This window comes from Microcaecilia unicolor, chromosome 7 (genome assembly GCF_901765095.1).
Source record: "Microcaecilia unicolor chromosome 7, aMicUni1.1, whole genome shotgun sequence".
NCBI classification, from domain to species: domain Eukaryota; kingdom Metazoa; phylum Chordata; class Amphibia; order Gymnophiona; family Siphonopidae; genus Microcaecilia; species Microcaecilia unicolor.
The window spans coordinates 303,893,471-303,911,395 of NC_044037.1; the positions used below are offsets into that span (position 1 = coordinate 303,893,471).

A 17,925-nucleotide genomic window follows, 5' to 3' on the forward strand; every position below is an offset into this window, starting at 1 on the left:
TAGATACGTTTTGAGAAATTTCTTGAACTGAATGTGGTCGGTAGTCTCTTTTAACGCTGAAGGCAGAGCATTCCAGTAAGGCGGGCTCATGAAGCAGAAAGAGGAGGCGAAGAGCAATTTATATTTAGAGACTAATTTGCAGGCCCCCTCCCAAACCATCTTCAAATCATTGCTCAAAGCCCACCTCTTCAATGTCGCCTTCGGCACCTAATCACTACACCGCTTCTCAGGAAATCTCAACTACCCCAACTTGACATTTCGTCCTTTAGATTGTAAGCTCTTCTGAGCAGGGACCGTCCTTATTCGTTAATTTGTACAGCGCTGCGTAACCCTAGTAGCGCTCTAGAAATGTTAAGTAATAGTAGTAGTAGGTCTCAGAGCAGACATGTCCTGAATTCTGGTAACTAGACTGAATGTTGATCAGGGCAAAAAGGTCAAATAGTTTAGAGTGATTTTCTGATCCTGGGCTCCTAGGCAGTGTTAAGATTTCTTGCCTCTCTTTTTTCCCTCAGTAAGGCAGAGGCTCCAAACTACGGATTTAATGAAGGGAAATCTTGCCTCACCAATCTACTACATTTCTTTGAAGGGGTGAACAAGCATGTGGATAAAGTTGAGCCAGTTGATATTGTGTATCTGGATTTTCAGAAGGCGTTTGACAAAGTACCTCATTAAAGACTCCAGAGGAAATTGGAGAGTCATGAGATAGGAAGTAGTGTCCTATTGTGGATTAAAAACTGGTTAAAAGATAGAAAACAGAGAGTAGGGTTAAATTGTCAGTATTCTCAATGGAGAAGGGTAGTTAGTGGAGTTCCCCAGGGCTCTGTGCTGGAACTGCTGTTTTTTTAACATATTTATAAATGACCTAGAGATGGGAGTAACTAGTGAGCTAATTAAATTTGCTGATGACACAAAGTTATTCAAAGTCGTTAATTTGCAGGATTGTGAAAAATTACAAGAGGACCTTACGAGACTGGGAAACTGGGTGTCTAAATGGCAGATGACGTTTAATATGAGCAAGTGCAAAGTGATGCATCTGGGAAAGAGGAAACCAAACTACAGCTACGTCATGCAAGTTAGGAGTCACGGACCAAGAAAGGGATCTAGGTGTCGTTGTTGATGATAACACAACTCTTCCGTTCTCCGATTCCCTAATGTGGCTGTGCCACATGAACTTGATCTTACCACATCATCCTGTATTTGTTCACACCGGAGCCTGCAAAGGCCTCTCCGGTACTATGTAAGCCACATTGAGCCTACAAATAGGTGGGAAAATGTGGGATACAAATGTAACAAATAAATAAATAAATGATACGTTGAAACCTTCTGCTCAGTGTGCTGCTGCAGCTGAGAAAGCAAATAGAATGTTAGGTATTATTAGGAAAGGAATGGAAAACAAAAATGAGGATGTTATAATACCTTTGTATCGCTCCATGGTGCGACCGCACCTCGAATATTGTGTTCAATTCTGCTTGCCGTATCTCAAAAAAGATATAGTGGAATTAGAAAAGGTGCAGAGAAGGGTGACGAAAATGATAAAAGGGATGGGACGACTTCCCTATGAGGAAAGGCTAAAGCGTCTAGGGCTCTTCAGCTTGGAGAAAAGGCAGCTGAGGGGAGTCTCTTCATGTTCAAGTGTACAGCGCTGCGTACATCTAGTAGCGCTATAGAAATGAAGAAATGATAAGTAGTAGTAGATATGATAGAGGTCCATAAAATAATGAATGGAGTGGAACGGGTAGATGTGAAGCGTCTGTTTACGCTTTCCAAAAATACTAGGACTAGTGGGCATGCGATGAAGCTACAATGTAGTAAATTTAAAACGAAATCGGAGAAAATATTTCTTCACTCAACGTGTAATTAAACTCTGGAATTCGTTGCCAGAGAATGTGGTAAAGGCGTTTAGCTTAGCGGAGTTTAAAAAAGGTTTGGATGGCTTCCTAAAGAAAAAGTCCATAGACCATTATTAAATGGACTTGGGGAAAATCCACTATTTCTGGAATAAGCAGTATAGAATGTTTTTGTACTTTTTTGGGATCTTGCCAGGTATTTGTGACCTGGATTGGCCACTGTTGGAAACAGGATGCTGGGCTTGATGGACCTTTGGTCTTTCCCAGTATGGCAATACTTATGTAAGACATAGTAACGTAGTAGATGATGGCAGAGAAAGACCTGCACGGTCCATCCAGTCTGCCCAACAGGATAAACTCATATGTGGTACTTTTTGTGTATACCTGACCTTGATTTGTGTCTGTCATTTTCAGGGCACAGACCGTAGAAGTCTGCCCAGCACTAGCCCCGCCTCCCACCACCGGCTCTGCCACCCAACCTCTGCTAAGCTTCTGAGGATCCGTTCCTTCTGAACAGGATTCCTTTATGTTTATCCCATGCATTTTAAATTCCGTTACCGTTTTCATCTCCACCACCTCCCTCGGGAGGGCATTCCAAGTATTCACCACTCTTCTCTGTGAAAAAATAGTTCCTGACATTTTTCTTGAGTCTGTCCTCCTTCAATCTCATTTCATGTGCTCTAGTTCTACCGCCTTCCCATCTCTGGAAAAGGTTCGTTTGAGGATTAATACCTTTCAAATATTTGAACGTCTGTATCATATCACCCCTGTTTCTCCTTTCCTCCAGGGTATACATGTTTAGTTCAGCAAGTCTCTCCTCATACGTCTTGTAACGCAAATCCCATACCATTCTCGTAGCTTTTCTTTGCACCGCTTCAATTTTTTTTACATCCTTAGCAAGATACAGCCTCCAAAACTGAACACAATACTCCAGGTGGGGCCTCACCAACGACTTATACAGGGGCATTAAAACCTCCTTTTTTCTGCTGGTCACACCTCTCTCTATACAGCCTAGCAACCTTCTCGCTACGGCCACCGCCTTGTCACACTGTTTCGTCACCTTCAGATCCTTAGATATTATCACCCCAAGATCCCTCTCCCCGTCCGTATATATCAGACTCTCACCGCCTAACACATACGTCTCCCATGGATTTCTACTTCCTAAGTGCATCACTTTGCATTTCTTCACATTGAATTTTAATTGCCAAACCTTAGACCATTCTTCTAGCTTCTGCAGATCCTTTTTCATGTTTTCCACTCCCTCCTGGGTATCCACTGTGTTACAAATCTTAGTATCATCCGCAAAATGGCAAACTTCACCTTCTAACCCTTCGGCAATGTCACTCACAAATATATTGAACAGAATCGGCCCCAGTACCGATCCCTGAGGCACACCACTACTCACCTTTCCCTCCTCCGAGCGAATTCCATTCACCACCACCCTCTGGCGTCTGTCCGTCAACCAGTTCCTAATCCAGTTCACCACGTCGGGTCCTATCTTCAGCCTGTCAAGTTTATTCAAGAGCCTCCTGTGGGGAACCGTGTCAAAAGCTTTGGTGAAATCTAAGTAGATTACGTCTATAGCACGTCAGTGATTCAATTCTCCTGTCATCCAAAGAATTCAATGAGATTCATTTGGAATGATTTACCTTTGGTAAAACCATGTTGTCTTGGATCTTGCAACTTATTGGCTTCCAGGAAATTCACTATCCTTTCCTTCAGCATCGCTTCCATTACTTTTCCAATAACCAAAGTTACCGGCCTGTAGTTTCCAGCTTCTTCCCTATCACAACTTTTGTGATAGAGACCACATCCGCTGTTCTCCAATCCCACGGAACCTCTCCCGTCTCCAAGGATTTAATAAACAAATCTTTAAGAGGACCAGCCAGAACCTCTCTGAGCTCCCTCAATATCCTGGGGTGGATCCCGTCCGGTCCCATGGCTTTGTCCACCTTTAGCTTTTCAAGCTGTTCATACACACTCTCTTCCGTGAACGGTGCTCTATCCACTTCAATCTCATTTGTACTTTTTGCAGTCCATCGCGGTCCTTCTCCAGGATTTTCTTCAGTGAAAACAGAATAGTATCTATTTAGCAAATTTGCTTTTTCTTCATCATTATCTACATAGCGGTTCGCAGCATCTTTCAGTCTCACAATTCCCTTTTTAGTCATTTTCCTTTCACTAATATACCTGAAGAAATTTTTGTCACCCCTCCTTACATTTCAAGCCATTTGTTCTTCTGCTTGCGCTTTCGCCAGACGTACCTCTCTCTTGGCTTCTTTCAGTTTCATCCGATATTCTTCTCCGTGTTCCTCTTCTTGAGTTTTCCTGTATTTCTGGAATGCCAACTTTTCAGCCTTTACTTTCTCAGCCACTTGCTTGGAGAGCTATATTGGTTTTCTTTTTCTCTTGCTTTTATTTACTCTCCTTACATAAAGGTTTGTGGCCCTATTTATAGTTTCTTTCAGCCTGGACCACTGCCCTTCCACTTCTCATACGTCTTCCCAGCCCATCAGCTCCTTCTTCAGGTATTCCCCCATTTTACTAAAGTCAGCATGCTTGAAATCCAGGACTTTGAGTTTTGAGCGGCTGCCCTCCACTTTAGCTGTCATATCAAACCAAACTGTTTGGTGGTCACTGCTGCCCAGGTGGGCACCCACTTGGACATTTGACACACTATCCCCATTTGTGAGCACCAGATCCAGTGCTGCTGCCTCCCTCGTGGGTTCCATCATCATTTGTCTGAGAAGAACACTTTGGAAAGCATCCACAATCTCTCTACTTCCTTCTGATTCCGCAGATGGAACCTTCCAATCTACATCCAGCAGATTGAAATCTCCCAGCAATAGCACCTCTCTTCTTTCCCAACTTTTGAATATCTGCGATCAGATCTTTATCTAGTTCCTCTAATTGTGTCGGAGGTCTGTAGACAACACCCACGTGGACAGAGGTTCTATCATCTCTTTTTAAGGTGATCCATATCGCTTCTTCCTAGGGGTCCCTGTCATTTCAGTCGCTGCGATATCATTTCTCACATATAGAGCTACTCCTCAACCTTTACGACCATCTCTATCCTTCCTAAATAGATTATAGCCTGGTATGTTTGCATCCCATTCATGGGAACCATTGAACCACGTCTCCGTGATTGCAACAACATCTAAGTCTGCCTCCAACATCAGGGCTTGAAGGTCATAGACTGCGAGCATTTGTGGTCATCGCTTTCCATCTACATTTCCGTGGAATTTTTTTCTTCTGTTTAGTTTCTTGTTTAGTTTCACTTCCTGCTGTGTTGGTAAGAAGTGATTTCCTAAGATTGTTGTTTTCATTGCTTTCTTTTCTACTGACGCAACTTGTCTTTAGTTTTAGCTGGGGGTGACCACTTGAACTGAACTGCCTCCATATGCCACCCCCGCCTTCTAGTTTTTTTTTTTTTGTTACATTTGTACCCCGCGCTTTCCCACTCATGGCAGGCTCAATGCAGCTTACATGGGGCAATGGAGGGTTAAGTGACTTGCCCAGAGTCACAAGGAGCTGCCTGTGCCTGAAGTGGGAATCAAACTCAGTTCCTCAGTTCCCCAGGACCAAAGTCCACCACCCTAACCACTAGGCCACTCCTCCACTAGAAATGCCTAGAAATATATTGTCTGAATTTCTCCCCAATGATGTTTTTTTTTCCTGCCGCAGTGAGATTCAGCCCATCGTTACAGAATAGTCTTGTTTTTCCATGTATTGCCCCATCCTCCTATGTACCTAAATCAGTCATAGTAGTAGATGATGGCAGAAAAAGACCTGCACAGTCCATCCAGTCTGCCCAACAAGACAACTCATGTGTGCTACTTTTTGTGTATACCCTACTTTGATTTGTACCTGTGCTCTTCAGGGAACAGACTGTATAAGTCTGCCCAGCACTATCCCCGCCTCCCAACCACCAGCCCCGTCTCCCAACCACCGGCTCTGGCACAGACCGTATAAGTCTGCCCAGCACTATCCCCGCCTCCCACCACCGGCTCTGGCACAGACCGTATAAGTCTGCCCAGCACTATCCCTGCCTCCCAACCTCCAGTCCCGCCTCCCACCACTGGCTCTGGCTTTGAGCCAGCTATTGAAATTCTCAGTACTTTGCAATCTTTTCTCTCCCTTTCCAAAAGGTAGGTAGTACTTCAGAGAAAACTATTGCTTGTATCAAAGGTTTTAACCCCTCTCCCAGCTCCTGAAAAGCTCTCTGCGTGGCAAGTGGGGTATTACTGGAGAAGTCATTTGTTCCCAGGTGGATAACAACATCAGTGTTTGACTCCTTAGTTTCTCCTCTGATTATAGAGATGATTTGCTTGGTACTCCTGGTAGCTGAGGAGCCTGGAAGGCATTTCACTTTGCATGGCCCCTTGAACTTCTTCTACTAACCTATAAATGTACTCACTCTGCTGCTCCCCAGTATCTCTCCACACTCGTCCTTCCCTACACCCCTTCCCGTGCACTCCGCTCCATGGATAAATCCTTCTTATCTGTTCCCTTCTCCACTACTGCCAACTCCAGACTTCGCGCCTTCTGTCTCGCTGCACCCTATGCCTGGAATAAACTTCCTGAGCCCCTACATCTTGCCCCATCCTTGGCCACCTTTACATATAGACTTAAAGCCCACCTCTTTAACATTGCTTTTGACTCGTAACCACTTGTAACCACTCGCCTCCACCTACCCTCCTCGCCTCCTTCCTGTACACATTAATTGATTTGATTACTTTATTTTTTGTCTATTAGATTGTAAGCTCTTTGAGCAGGGACTGTCTTTCTTCTATGTTTGTGCAGCACTGCGTACGCCTTGTAGCGCTATAGAAATGCTAAATAATAATAGTAGTAGTAGTAGTAGCAACAGTTTCCTGGTACGAGTTTCAACATTAGTGATTTGGGGGTGTCTTTTCTCTTTGGGTACCTTCATATCTTTTTGTTCTACCTTCATTGCTTTTTCTTCCGCCTCAGTTCTATTTTCAGGAACATCACAGTGCTGTAATGGAGCAAAAGAATTCTGTAGGGGCAACACTTGTGATTGCGGATGCGTCTGTGTCACATAACGAAGTCTGCCTGAGCCTACCGTGAACCATCTATTCTTAGGTGGTTTTATCATTTGAGGCAGTGGTGAGAAGTTGATATGATTCTGTGCAGTATGATTTTGTGGAGTCCTAGAAGCTGCTTTAAGCGCATCCAATTCCTGCTTTACTTTACTGAGTTCCTGTTTTAAACTAGCGAGCTGAAGACAGATAAGACAAGCCTTAAGTCTCCAGCTGACTGGCCTTAAAACTAAAGCACCACAATTATTATAGAGAATAAAAGTCATCCTGATTGGTTGAAATGGTTATGAACAGGTGTACTATGATGGGGTTAACAGTCTGCAAGATTGCCTGTGTGTGATTGAGGAGTAAAGTGTTTTGGCTTGTCTATATATGACTGGAAAACCCTGGGGTGGGTGGGATTATAAGTCCCAGTGAGTCAGGCAAGCGCTGTATCAAAAAACTTCTCTAGGTATGACCAGAACTGATACAGTCTGATCAAAAAATTTTCAGTTAATTTAACTTTCAAATTCCACTAGAATATAACTAGGATTGGCAGAACCTTTTCCACAAAGTTAGAATGCTACAGGACCAGAAGCAGTTAGAAAAGCCTATCCTCTATCAGAGTTATCAGGAAAGGAAAGAGGGTAGATATATGGGTCTAGACAATAGGGTACGTGTTAGTGCGGAAAGGGGACTCTAGTAAAGACAGTCTTGCAAGAGTTCACTATTCTCTAATAAACCCATTACAGCCCAAAGCCCCCCAGTTTCCAGCTAAAACAAACCTTTGGTTATCCGGGGGCTCTACCTTTAAAATGCATGACTGTCTCGGCTTTTACGTGGCTTTTCTTCTTGCCATTGATTGGCATGTTTTCTATTAGGTCATCAGCCAATCTGGGTCGTCTTGCAATTAATCAATTCCAAACAACCTATCTATATTTGTATAAATATCAGATGACAGACCGATGACGTCGAGACGCCATTTTGTAAGAGTTGGCGCTCCGTCAAGCTGTAAGCTACACCAAGTGTTCATGCCTTTGTGCGTTTATATACAACGTTAAATTGATTGTCTAAGCTTATATCTTTCATGTTTCTTTCACAGAATCACAGAATTACGCTTTCAAATCACTTTCAAACCCTGTCCCTGAGGAAGCTCCGTTGTAAGAGTGAAACGGCAGTGGCCCCCGTTGGACATTGGATATTAAGATAAGAGAGCGTTCATTATAAATTTGTTGTTTAAGTCAAAATGCTGTAAGCTTAGCAGTGCTACTATGCAGAATCATGCCTGACTAATATTATACAATATCGAAGTTTAGAAACGCAGGCATTGTTGTTTAACACAAGTTTACACAAGTGGAGTTTTTTACCCGATGATAGAATCTGGGCTATAAATCATGCCCCCGGGAATCAGACTTGAAGCCATCCTGCTATACCAGACTATATGCACCATCTGCTGGAGGCAGAGAAATACTGGCAGATTCCAGTGCTGCACCAGTCCTCGTGCTACTGATGATGCCACTGAAATGTCAGTGTTCTCTGCCTCCATTCACTTGGACTGGTCTTGCAGGATAAGGAAGTCAAATTATCTAATACAGCTACTTATCCTTCAACCAGTAAAAGCAAGAGGTCCATTTGTATTACTGAAGAATCCCAAAAATATGAAACAGGAAGGACATCCAGTTCATCCACTACCTCTGGGAAAGGCTCTCTGTACCTAGACTGGCCCAGATAGATGTTTCCTTGCTTGATCTTAAAACTATCCAATGACAAACATTTCCTGGGGTATATTGTCCCCATGTCTTACTGCTCAAATGTCTCTCCTGCTGGAATTAAGGTCATTACGTTTTGCTGCTCCCTCAGTATAGGTTGAAGAACTGATCATCAACCTCTTTTATGTATTCAAAGACTTATCAAGGCACCCCTCAGTCTTCCCTTCTTCAGGTTAAATGAAACAAGAGTCATTCAGCCCATTCTCGTACATGCATTATACTGTCTGGACATTTAAACCATTCCAGCTCTTTTCCTCTGGTCTTCAATAATTTCTACACTAGCCAGCACTGTAACATCCCACCTGAGGATGTACTCTCTCCTGATCATAGAAATATCTTCCATGTGCATGTGCCAGCAAATTGGACAGACAATTTCGCTCAAAAGCTGCTGCCCCTATGGGCAAGCACAGCTGAAAAGCATTTGGGGTAACATTTGAGCACGTTTTCCTAAACCCTGGTCCAGACAGTAGCTTTGGTAACGGGCAACAGATAAGTGAGCAGCTAAGACAGCTCTGTAAGTGTGAAAACATGGATATGGCAAAATTCAGAGTACTTGCACAGGTGATGGGTTAATGCAGTAAGGAGAAAGGGGTCCTGCACCTGCAGTTTTGCAACTGTGAATCTCTCCTGATGCTTCTACAGCAGCTGTTCCTGGAAGTACATTTTCTCTGCCAGTGGATGCTCCTGATCTCAGACAGCTCAGCTCAACAGTCAGTGGGGAGCTCATGTCTACCCCCATCATGCCCTCCTTGGCAGTCCCACTGCTCTCATGGAAGGAGCTTCTGGAGGCTGCTGAAGGTATTAACAGTGCCCCTACCATGCTGGAGCCCTGTGCAGCTGCGTCCTCAGTGGTCATCAGGATGCAGTGTTTTCAGTGGTCACATTAGCACCTGAAAAAAAATTGCAACACAAACAAGTGAACTGTTGCCTTTGTAGCATTGAAGAGTGGAAGAAACCCAAACTGCACCTGTGAGTTGTAGTTTTCTGGATTGCATCCTGCAAAGTAATGCTGTCCATTTCCTACCTCCCCCTCCCCCACCCACTGTCAGCCAAGCCACTACTTCCCTTCCTTCAGCAGCAAAGACAATAAGCTAAACTTTACTCACCGCAGGGCCGCTTTCTCTATTGACGTAGGCGGCCTGCTCTGCACCGGTCGGAAGAGGAACTGACGTCAGAGGGGCGGGACCGACCAGAAGAAAAAAAAAAAAGCTGGTCCGCGCGAAATATAACACATGCGAAGGCAAAGAGGTTGACCAGCGCGGCATGACGTCAAAACGTTGAAGCCAAGTAAGTTAGTCTCTGCTTCCCCGTTCCCCGCACAGCCGTCTTCTTAGTACACTCAAAACAAAGCAAGCAAACCTATCAGCTGCTGCATCCTCGTTGTCCTTCTTTAGTGTTGGCAGCGTTTTTCTCTAATCTCACTTATATTTTCAAACATGTTGGTTTCATCAGTTACAGTACTAATTTTGTTCTACATTTTAAATTGTGTCATTTGGAGGGACTGCTACTACTACTACTTAACATTTCTATAGCGCTGCTAGGGTTACGCAGCTATGTTCAATGGAAAATAAATCTGTGGTCTGCTTGCTATGTGAACATTCCATCACTGTTTCATTATTGATACCAAGTATTACATATTAAGTGCATTTGCTGTAAACTTTGTTTTAGTTCATTTATCCATGAAGGAAGCCCCTACCTCATTATTCAATGCATATCTGTGAAATAGTAGTAATAAAAAAAAGCAAGTGCATTTTTATAATATACCACTGCATTCCACAAAACAAGAAGGAGCAAGTTGCCACATGCCATCTTTTTCTTTTGATGTAGGCAGGAAAAAAAGGTGTTAAATGTTCCCAATTTCAACCTAATTCATGTTTTTTATTAATGTATGCTTTATAAATAGTAAATCTGACTGTTAAGTAGCTGATTCTCGAAGGCCCCTTTACTAGCTAAAAACATCTCTGCACGGAGTCCCTATAGCCAGTCTACTCACTTGTCCTTTAGATTGTAAGCTCTTTGAGCAGGGCCTGTCCTTTTATGTTAAATTGTACAGCGCTGCGTAACCCTAGCAGCGCTATAGAAATGTTAAGTAGTAGTAGTAGCAGTCCCTCCAAATGACACGATTTAAAATGTAGAACAAAATTAGTACTGTAACTGATGAAACCAACATGTTTGAAAATATAAGTGAGATTAGAGAAAAACGCTGCCAACACTAAAGAAGGACAACGAGGATGCAGCAGCTGATAGGTTTGCTTGCTTTGTTTTGAGTGTACTAAGAAGACGGCTGTGCGGGGAACGGGGAAGCAGAGACTAACTTACTTGGCTTCAACGTTTTGACGTCATGCCGTCCTGGTCAACCTCTTTGCCTTAGGTATGTGTTATATTTCGTGCGCGGAGCAGATTTTTTTTTTCTCCTGGTCGGTCCCGCCCCTCTGACGTCAGTTCCTCTTCCGACCGGTGCAGAGCAGGCCGCCTAGGCCAATAGAGAAAGCGGCCCTGCGGTGAGTAAAGTTTAGCTTATTGTCGCTGCTGCTGAAGGAAGGGAAGTAGTGGCTTGGGTGACAGTGGGTGGGGACAACATTACTTTGGAGGATGCAATACAGAAAACTACAACTCACAGGTGCAGTTTGGGTTTCTTCCACGCTTCAATGCTACAAAGGCAACAGTTCCACTTGTTTGTGTTACATTTTATTTTTGCATTTGAATCCTACATTTTCCAAGTAACCTAGAACATGGAGGAAAACTGACAGGAGCACATGGTTCAGAGAGCAGTATATCGAATGCAATAAATAAAGTATCTTCAAGAGAAAATGGCCAAATGCAGATGTTAGGATATCCCAATAGAAAGATTATTTATGATAAAAGCAAATGTGATGGGAGGCGGGGCTGGTGGTTGGGAGGCAGGGATAGTGCTGGGCAGACTTATATGGTCTGTGCTAGAGCCGGTGGTTGGGAGGCGAGGATAGTGCTGGGCAGACTTATACAGTCTGTGCCAGAGCCGGTGGTGGGAGGCAGGGCTGGTGGTTGAGAGGCGGAGATAGTGCTGGGCAGACTTATACGGTCTGTGCCAGAGCTGGTAGTTGGGAGGCGGGGCTGGTGGTTGGGAGGTGGGGATAGTGCTGGGCAGACTTATACGGACTGTGCCAGAGCCTGTGGTGGGAGGCGGGGATAGTGCTGGGCAGACTTATACGGTCTGTGCCAGAGCCAGTGGTGGGAGGCGGGGCTGGTGGTTGGGAGGCGGGGATAGTGCTGGGCAGACTTACATGGTCTGTGCCAGAGCCGGTGGTGGGAGGCGGGGATAGTGCTGGGCAGACTTATATGGTCTGTGCTAGAGCCGGTGGTTGGGAGGCGAGGATAGTGCTGGGCAGACTTATACAGTCTGTGCCAGAATCGGTGGTGGGAGGCAGGGCTGGTGGTTGGGAGGCGGAGATAGTGCTGGGCAGACTTATACGGTCTGTGCCAGAGCTGGTAGTTGGGAGGCGGGGCTGGTGGTTGGGAGGCGGGGATAGTGCGGGGCAGACTTATACGGTCTGTGCCCTGAAGAGCACAGGTACAAATCAAAGTAGGGTATACACAAAAAGCAGCAAATATGAGTTATCTTGTTGGGCAGACTGGATGGACCGTGCAGGTCTTTTTCTGGCGTCATCTACTATGTTACTATCAAGCTCATTTTCAAAGCACTTAGCCTCCCAAAGTTCCATAGAAACCTATGGAACTTAGCCTCCCAAAGTGCTTTGAAAATATGCCTCTATGTAGCCCAGGAGTGTTTAATAAAAGAACAGTGGTGTAAGACTACCTACCATCCACCTGGATGTTGCGGATAAGGTGGGTAACATGAGGCGGTATCTAGTGAGGCTTAATGCTAAACAAAATGCAGGATTATGCATTTGGGCTGCAAAACTCCCATGGGAACAGAGGTACTTCGCCCCCTAAACTCCCAAGTTTAGTGGGAAAAGTACTTCTGTGCATGAAAGAGGTGCAGGACTTGAGGGGGGTGATCGTATGTGATTGGTATCTGAGATGCAGTATTGAACCCCTGATGCAGCAGAACGAAACAGGGACTCCCTGTTGGCTTAAAGCCGGTGAGTTTTTGGACAGCGTAGACACAACGACTGGATTGAAGTTAAGTGGCTTGTGGCTGTAATCACCAGGACTGTAAAAATGCAGGATTGATTTCATTTTGTACTATTACAAACTGCGTGAATTGTACTGATTGAGATTCTGTGCTCTAAGGAGTATATGCATAGGTCTGTCATTGTGTAAGAAATTTGTAAAAAAAACGGTTTATAAGGTACACCTGCAAACACTGAGTAATTGTGGAGTTTTTTTTTAGCCAGATGAGGGTGCGCCAGGCCTACACCTTATAGTCTATTTCTGGGCTGGCTGGGTGGCGTCACAGAGGCTTTTTTCTCCACCACTAAGTGTATGGTAGTGTTAAGCCGGGGATGACAGCTGTGGTGTTTATGGTTAATATATATGCATCAGGTGTGAAGCTGGGTTTTGAGTTTCAGGATATTTTCCAAGCTTGAGTGAAGTATTTGTCATAAGATGGTCTTAATTTCGCCAGAAGGATGCTTGGGTTGTGCAAATAGGGTGTAGGGTGATATGTTTGGGGTGCAGAAATCCTAAGGAGTTAGTTGTATGTGATAGAATGTGAGAGGCTGATGTACAAGAACCAGGAAAGAGATGTCAGGGTGCTGAAGCAATGTGATAGAGTTGTGGGAAAGATCAGAAGGATGCTTTTCTGCACCACCAGAGAGGGACATTGTGTGATAATGCCCCTGTCCAAGTCAGACTACACTTGGAATACTGTGTTATTAGTTTTGGAGGCTGTGTCTTGCCAAGGACATAAACCAAACCAAAAAGAGTTTGTATGCTGCAGCACAACTGATATAAGCACATAAGTTTTGCCATACTGGAACAGACTGAAGATCTCTCAAGCCCAGTGCCGTAGCGAGGGCTAATGACACCCGGGGCGGGTCGCCGCTGGGCACCCCCCCCCCCCCCCCCCCCCCGGGTGCAGCACGGCAAACCCCCCCCCCCCCCTGGACCGCATTCTTATCTGCGGGAGGGCCGATCCACTCCGAGTGCACGTCACTCGGAGCTGCGTCGGCCCCGCTGGTTCCCTGCTCTCTCTGCCCCGGAACAGGAAGTAACCTGTTCCGGGGCAGAGAGAGCAGAGAACCAGCGAGGTCGGCATCCCCCGAGCGTGTGCACCCGGGGCGGACCGGCCCTCCCCTTCCTACGCCACTGATCAAGCCCGTCATCCTGTTTCCAACAGTGGCCCGTCCAGGTTACAAATACTTGGCAAGGTCCCAAAACAGTACAATACACCCTTCCTGCAAACACTACACTGGCTGCCAGTACCTTTAGAGGGCTAAATTTAAAACTCTATGCTTGATTTTCAAAGCCCTCAGACAAAATGGGCCAGAGTACTTAAGTAATAAGTTAGCCCTTTACACACCTTTAAGACCTGTAAGGTCCTCTCAAAGTCAAAAGAAATTGTACAATGTGATACCTGCCAATGAGCCTTCTCAGGAGTAGCCCTCACGCTCTGAAATTTACTCCCTGAGGGGCTACATCTAACTTGAGACTACCTCTACTTCAGGAAGCAGGTGAAAGCCTGGCTTTTCTCCCAAGCCTTTAATACATAGGGTGGTGACTCATAGGTGCCGACTCCGTGGGTGCTCGAGCACCCTCAATATTTTCACCCGCTGGAACCGGAAGTTCCCTTCGCCAGCCTGACCTGCCCGCCCTCTTCTCCCTCAACAGTCCTCCGCCGATCTGCCCTTGCCTTCCTGCGTGCTGCCCAGAATTTTAAAAGTCATCTTACCTCGGGGTCCCGGCGACAGCAGTGAAAGGCGAGCAGGCTCGGCGCTTCAGCCTTCCCTTCTCTCTCAGCTCTGGTCCCGCAAGGGTGGGACCAGAGCTGAGAGAGAAGGGAAGGCTGAAACGCCAAGCCTGCTCGCCTTTCACTGCTGCCGCCGGGACCCTGAGGTAAGATGACTTTTAAAATTCTGGGTGGCGCGGAGGACTGTTGTGGGAGAAGAGGTAGGGCTGGGGTTGGGACTGGCACTCGGAGGGCGGGAGGGGGGGCTGGCCTGGAACTTGGAGGGAGGGGGGGGCGGCCTGGAATTTGGAGGGAGGGAGGGGGCCTGGAACTCGGAGGAGAAGGAGGAAGGAGAGGACGTGGGAGGGAGGGGGGAATGCACCACCTGTAAAAAAAAAAATTAAGCACCCCCCCAATCATTTTGAAAAGTTGGCTCCTATGGGGTGACTGACTATACACTCACTCTGCACCTGGACTAGCATCCTTCACACACTGAAACTTACATCAGTTCCTTATCTCTTGCTTAGCTAGACAACAAACTTGCCTTCAGTTTAGCTAACCATCTATTTATCCCAACTAACTCTGTACCACACATTTATTTATTTTATTTGTCTCATTTGTTTCCCACATTTTCCCACCTATTTGCAGACTCAATGTGGCTTACACAATACCGTAAAGGCATTCGCCTAGTCCGGTAGAGAAACAAATACAAGGTGATAAAATCGATTGTAGATACATGTGTTTCAGGTACAATGGGGTTAGAGGAGAGGAAGGTAATTACTATGTCCATTACTATGGAGATCGAGGAGAGGAGATTGTGTAGTGTCCAATACGATTATTAATACTATTATTATTAACATTTGTATAGCACTACCAGACGCACGCAGTGCTGAACACCTGACACGGAGAGACAGTCCCTGCTCAATAGAGCTTACAATCTAAAATAATACAGACAGACAAGACAGTTAAGGGTGAGGGAAGTACTGGGTGAGAAGGAACAAGGGGAGGCAATTGAGTAGTGGCTAGAAGCCAAAAGCAGTGGTGAGAAGGTGGGTTTTCAGCATAGATTTGAAAACAGGTAGAGATGGAGCTAGACGTATAGGCTTAGGAAGTTTATTCCAGGCATAAGGTGCCGCGAGGGAAAAAGGAACGAAGCCTGGAGTTAGCAGTGGAGGAGAAGGGGGACGACTACTACTACTACTACTATTTAGCATTTCTATAGCGCTACAAGGTGTACGCAGCGCTGCACAAACATAGAAGAAAGACAGTCCCTGCTCAAAGAGCTTACAATCTAGTAGACAAAAAATAAAGTAATCAAATCAATTAATGTGAACGGGAAGGAAGAGAGGAGGGTAGGTGGAGGCGAGTGGTTACAAGTGGTTACGAGTCAAAAGCAATGTTAAAGAGGTGGGCTTTCAGTCTAGATTTAAAGGTGGCCAAGGATGGGGCAAGACGTAGGGGCTCAGGGAGAGACTTGTCCAGTGATCTTTGGTTTTGTTGTGTTGCAGTGTGTAGGTGGTTATGCTGGGTCGGTGGGGTATGCCTTTTTGAACGGGTTGGTTTTTAATGTTTTCCTGAAGTTTAGGTGGGTCATATGTTGTTTTCACAGCTTTATAAATTAAATAAAATAAATAGATAAAATAAAAGGACACAAAGTGGTCCAGAGGAAAGCAACCAAAATGGTATAGGATCTTCGCCAGAAGATGCATGAGAAGAGAATTGAATATGTATAGCCTGGAGGAGGGCAGATATGACACAGACATTTAAATACTTGAAAAATGCAAATGAACAAACAGCTCTTTTCTAAATATGGAGAGACTGTAAACTAGAGGACATGAAATGAATCTGAGAGGTAGGAAACTGAAAAGCAACTTTAGGTGGGTTGAGATTAGGGATGCCACATGGAGGGGCATTTTCAAAAGAACGTCCAAAAAACCTGTCCATCCCTCAGCTATTTTTGAACAGGAAAGACGTCCTGATTTCTTGTTTGAAAATACGTGAGAATGGTGTCCTTATGCTGGAGACGCCCATCCTGAACAACCATTTTACAAACTGAAACGTTTAACTTATAAATGGGAGGAAACGAGCAGGAGTAGTGTAGTGGTTAATGAGGTGGACTGTAAACCAAGGGACACAGGTTCAAATCCCACTGTAACTTTTTTTTTAATGTGATCCCTCCAGGAACAGAAAGATACCTATTATACCTGAATGCACACCATTTCAGTGGCCTTCAGATTTGCAGGTGGCTTATATCTTTCGGTGTAGCAAGAATTTTTCTGTTCCTGGGGGAAAAAGTAACTAAGAGTTACAGTGGGACTTGAAGCTGTGTCCGGGACCTTGGTTTACACAGACCACTACATGAACCTCCAGGTTACTCCTCTGACCTGCTTACTGCTTTGTTCAGAATGACCGTAATACCCGCAGCTGACATAGAGCCTGGTTTTCCTTTCAGGGGCGAGGGAGGAGAACAGCAACCACTGGGGGAGGGACCAAGGAAGGGACAAGCTTTAATCCCTCCAGTGATCAGCTGCTCAATCAGACCACCTTTTTGTAACTTGGATGTGACTGAAAATAGGTCTTGATAAAAACATCCTTCTTTTTAGATATGGACATTTCTTCCTGTTTGAAAATCGCTGTTGGATGTCCTACTTTTGGGCCCTCCTAATCCCACTGTTACAAAATGCTTAACACCCACCTGGGGTTAACCCTGCGGTCACTTGCATCTGTGCATGTGCTCTACACTGGCATACCCTCCATCCCACCACACTGGGTTTCTGTTGCCTCTGGACGAGTCTTCCATCCACAAGTTAATTCCCCGGTGGTTTCTAAGGACACTTAGGCCGTAATCCCAGGGGTTCCACAGTTCCTAGAAAACACCCACAGACCAAAAACACAAACCACCAGGATTCTTAGTCTGGCACAGCAGAGCTAATAAACTAATAGGTTTATTGTCAGAAAAGTGGAACAGTGAACGGTGGAAAAACAGATGTAAATAGCAAACAATAACAGGTAAATTAATAGGTATCAACATTAAAACAAACTAGACAATTTCTTGTACCTGGAGAGTTCTGGAAAATAACTGCTCACAGGGTCTCAGTGCAGAGATCTTTACCCTCCACACTCTCTCTCTGAGACTGGGGGAATCCATATTGTGGCCGGATTTTGTATTTTAGAGCCAATAAGAGCCCGGAGCATTAACACTGAGGGGTATTTGACCAATAGCAGTGCAGATTACTTTCCCTCAGGGCTGAAAGGAAAACGGTCGCCTCTGCAACAGCTTTAAAGCGGAGAACAGACACCACCTGCTGGCCAAACAAGAGAAATGCAGGGGGGGGGGGGGGAATATGTTATACAGCCACATAATAAATCACAGACATAAGTCTCCTTGTTTCGCTGCACCCACCCAAAACACATCCTCTTGCTATTTGGACAAACTG

General features: G+C 45.2%; 2 protein-coding genes across 6 annotated transcripts in view; one reads left to right on the forward strand and one right to left on the reverse strand.

Moving 5' to 3' along the window:
* Window positions 1–9,842, reverse strand: part of ZNF142 (zinc finger protein 142) — a 29,390-nt gene extending 19,548 nt beyond the window's left edge. Inside the window, exons 1-2 of one of the 4 annotated variants that reach the window (XM_030209725.1) lie at window positions 9,765–9,842; window positions 9,259–9,548 (exon numbers count right to left, since the gene is read on the reverse strand). In XM_030209725.1, coding sequence (XP_030065585.1) covers window positions 9,259–9,514 — 256 coding nt within the window. In that variant the 5' untranslated portion in view covers window positions 9,515–9,548; window positions 9,765–9,842. Of the gene's footprint in view, window positions 1–7,674; window positions 7,751–9,258; window positions 9,549–9,625; window positions 9,713–9,764 lie in introns of those variants that run through there. The other 3 variants (XM_030209726.1, XM_030209728.1, XM_030209727.1) reach the window with 3 other exon arrangements.
* Window positions 9,843–11,077: 1,235 nt separating this feature from the next.
* LOC115474511 (mitochondrial chaperone BCS1) overlaps window positions 11,078–17,925 on the forward strand; it is a 28,231-nt gene continuing 21,383 nt past the window's right edge. Inside the window, exon 1 of one of the 2 annotated variants that reach the window (XM_030210002.1) lies at window positions 11,078–11,159. The gene's annotated coding sequence lies outside the window, so the exon portion shown is untranslated. Of the gene's footprint in view, window positions 11,160–11,211; window positions 11,279–17,925 lie in introns of those variants that run through there. The other variant, XM_030210003.1, reaches the window with a different exon arrangement.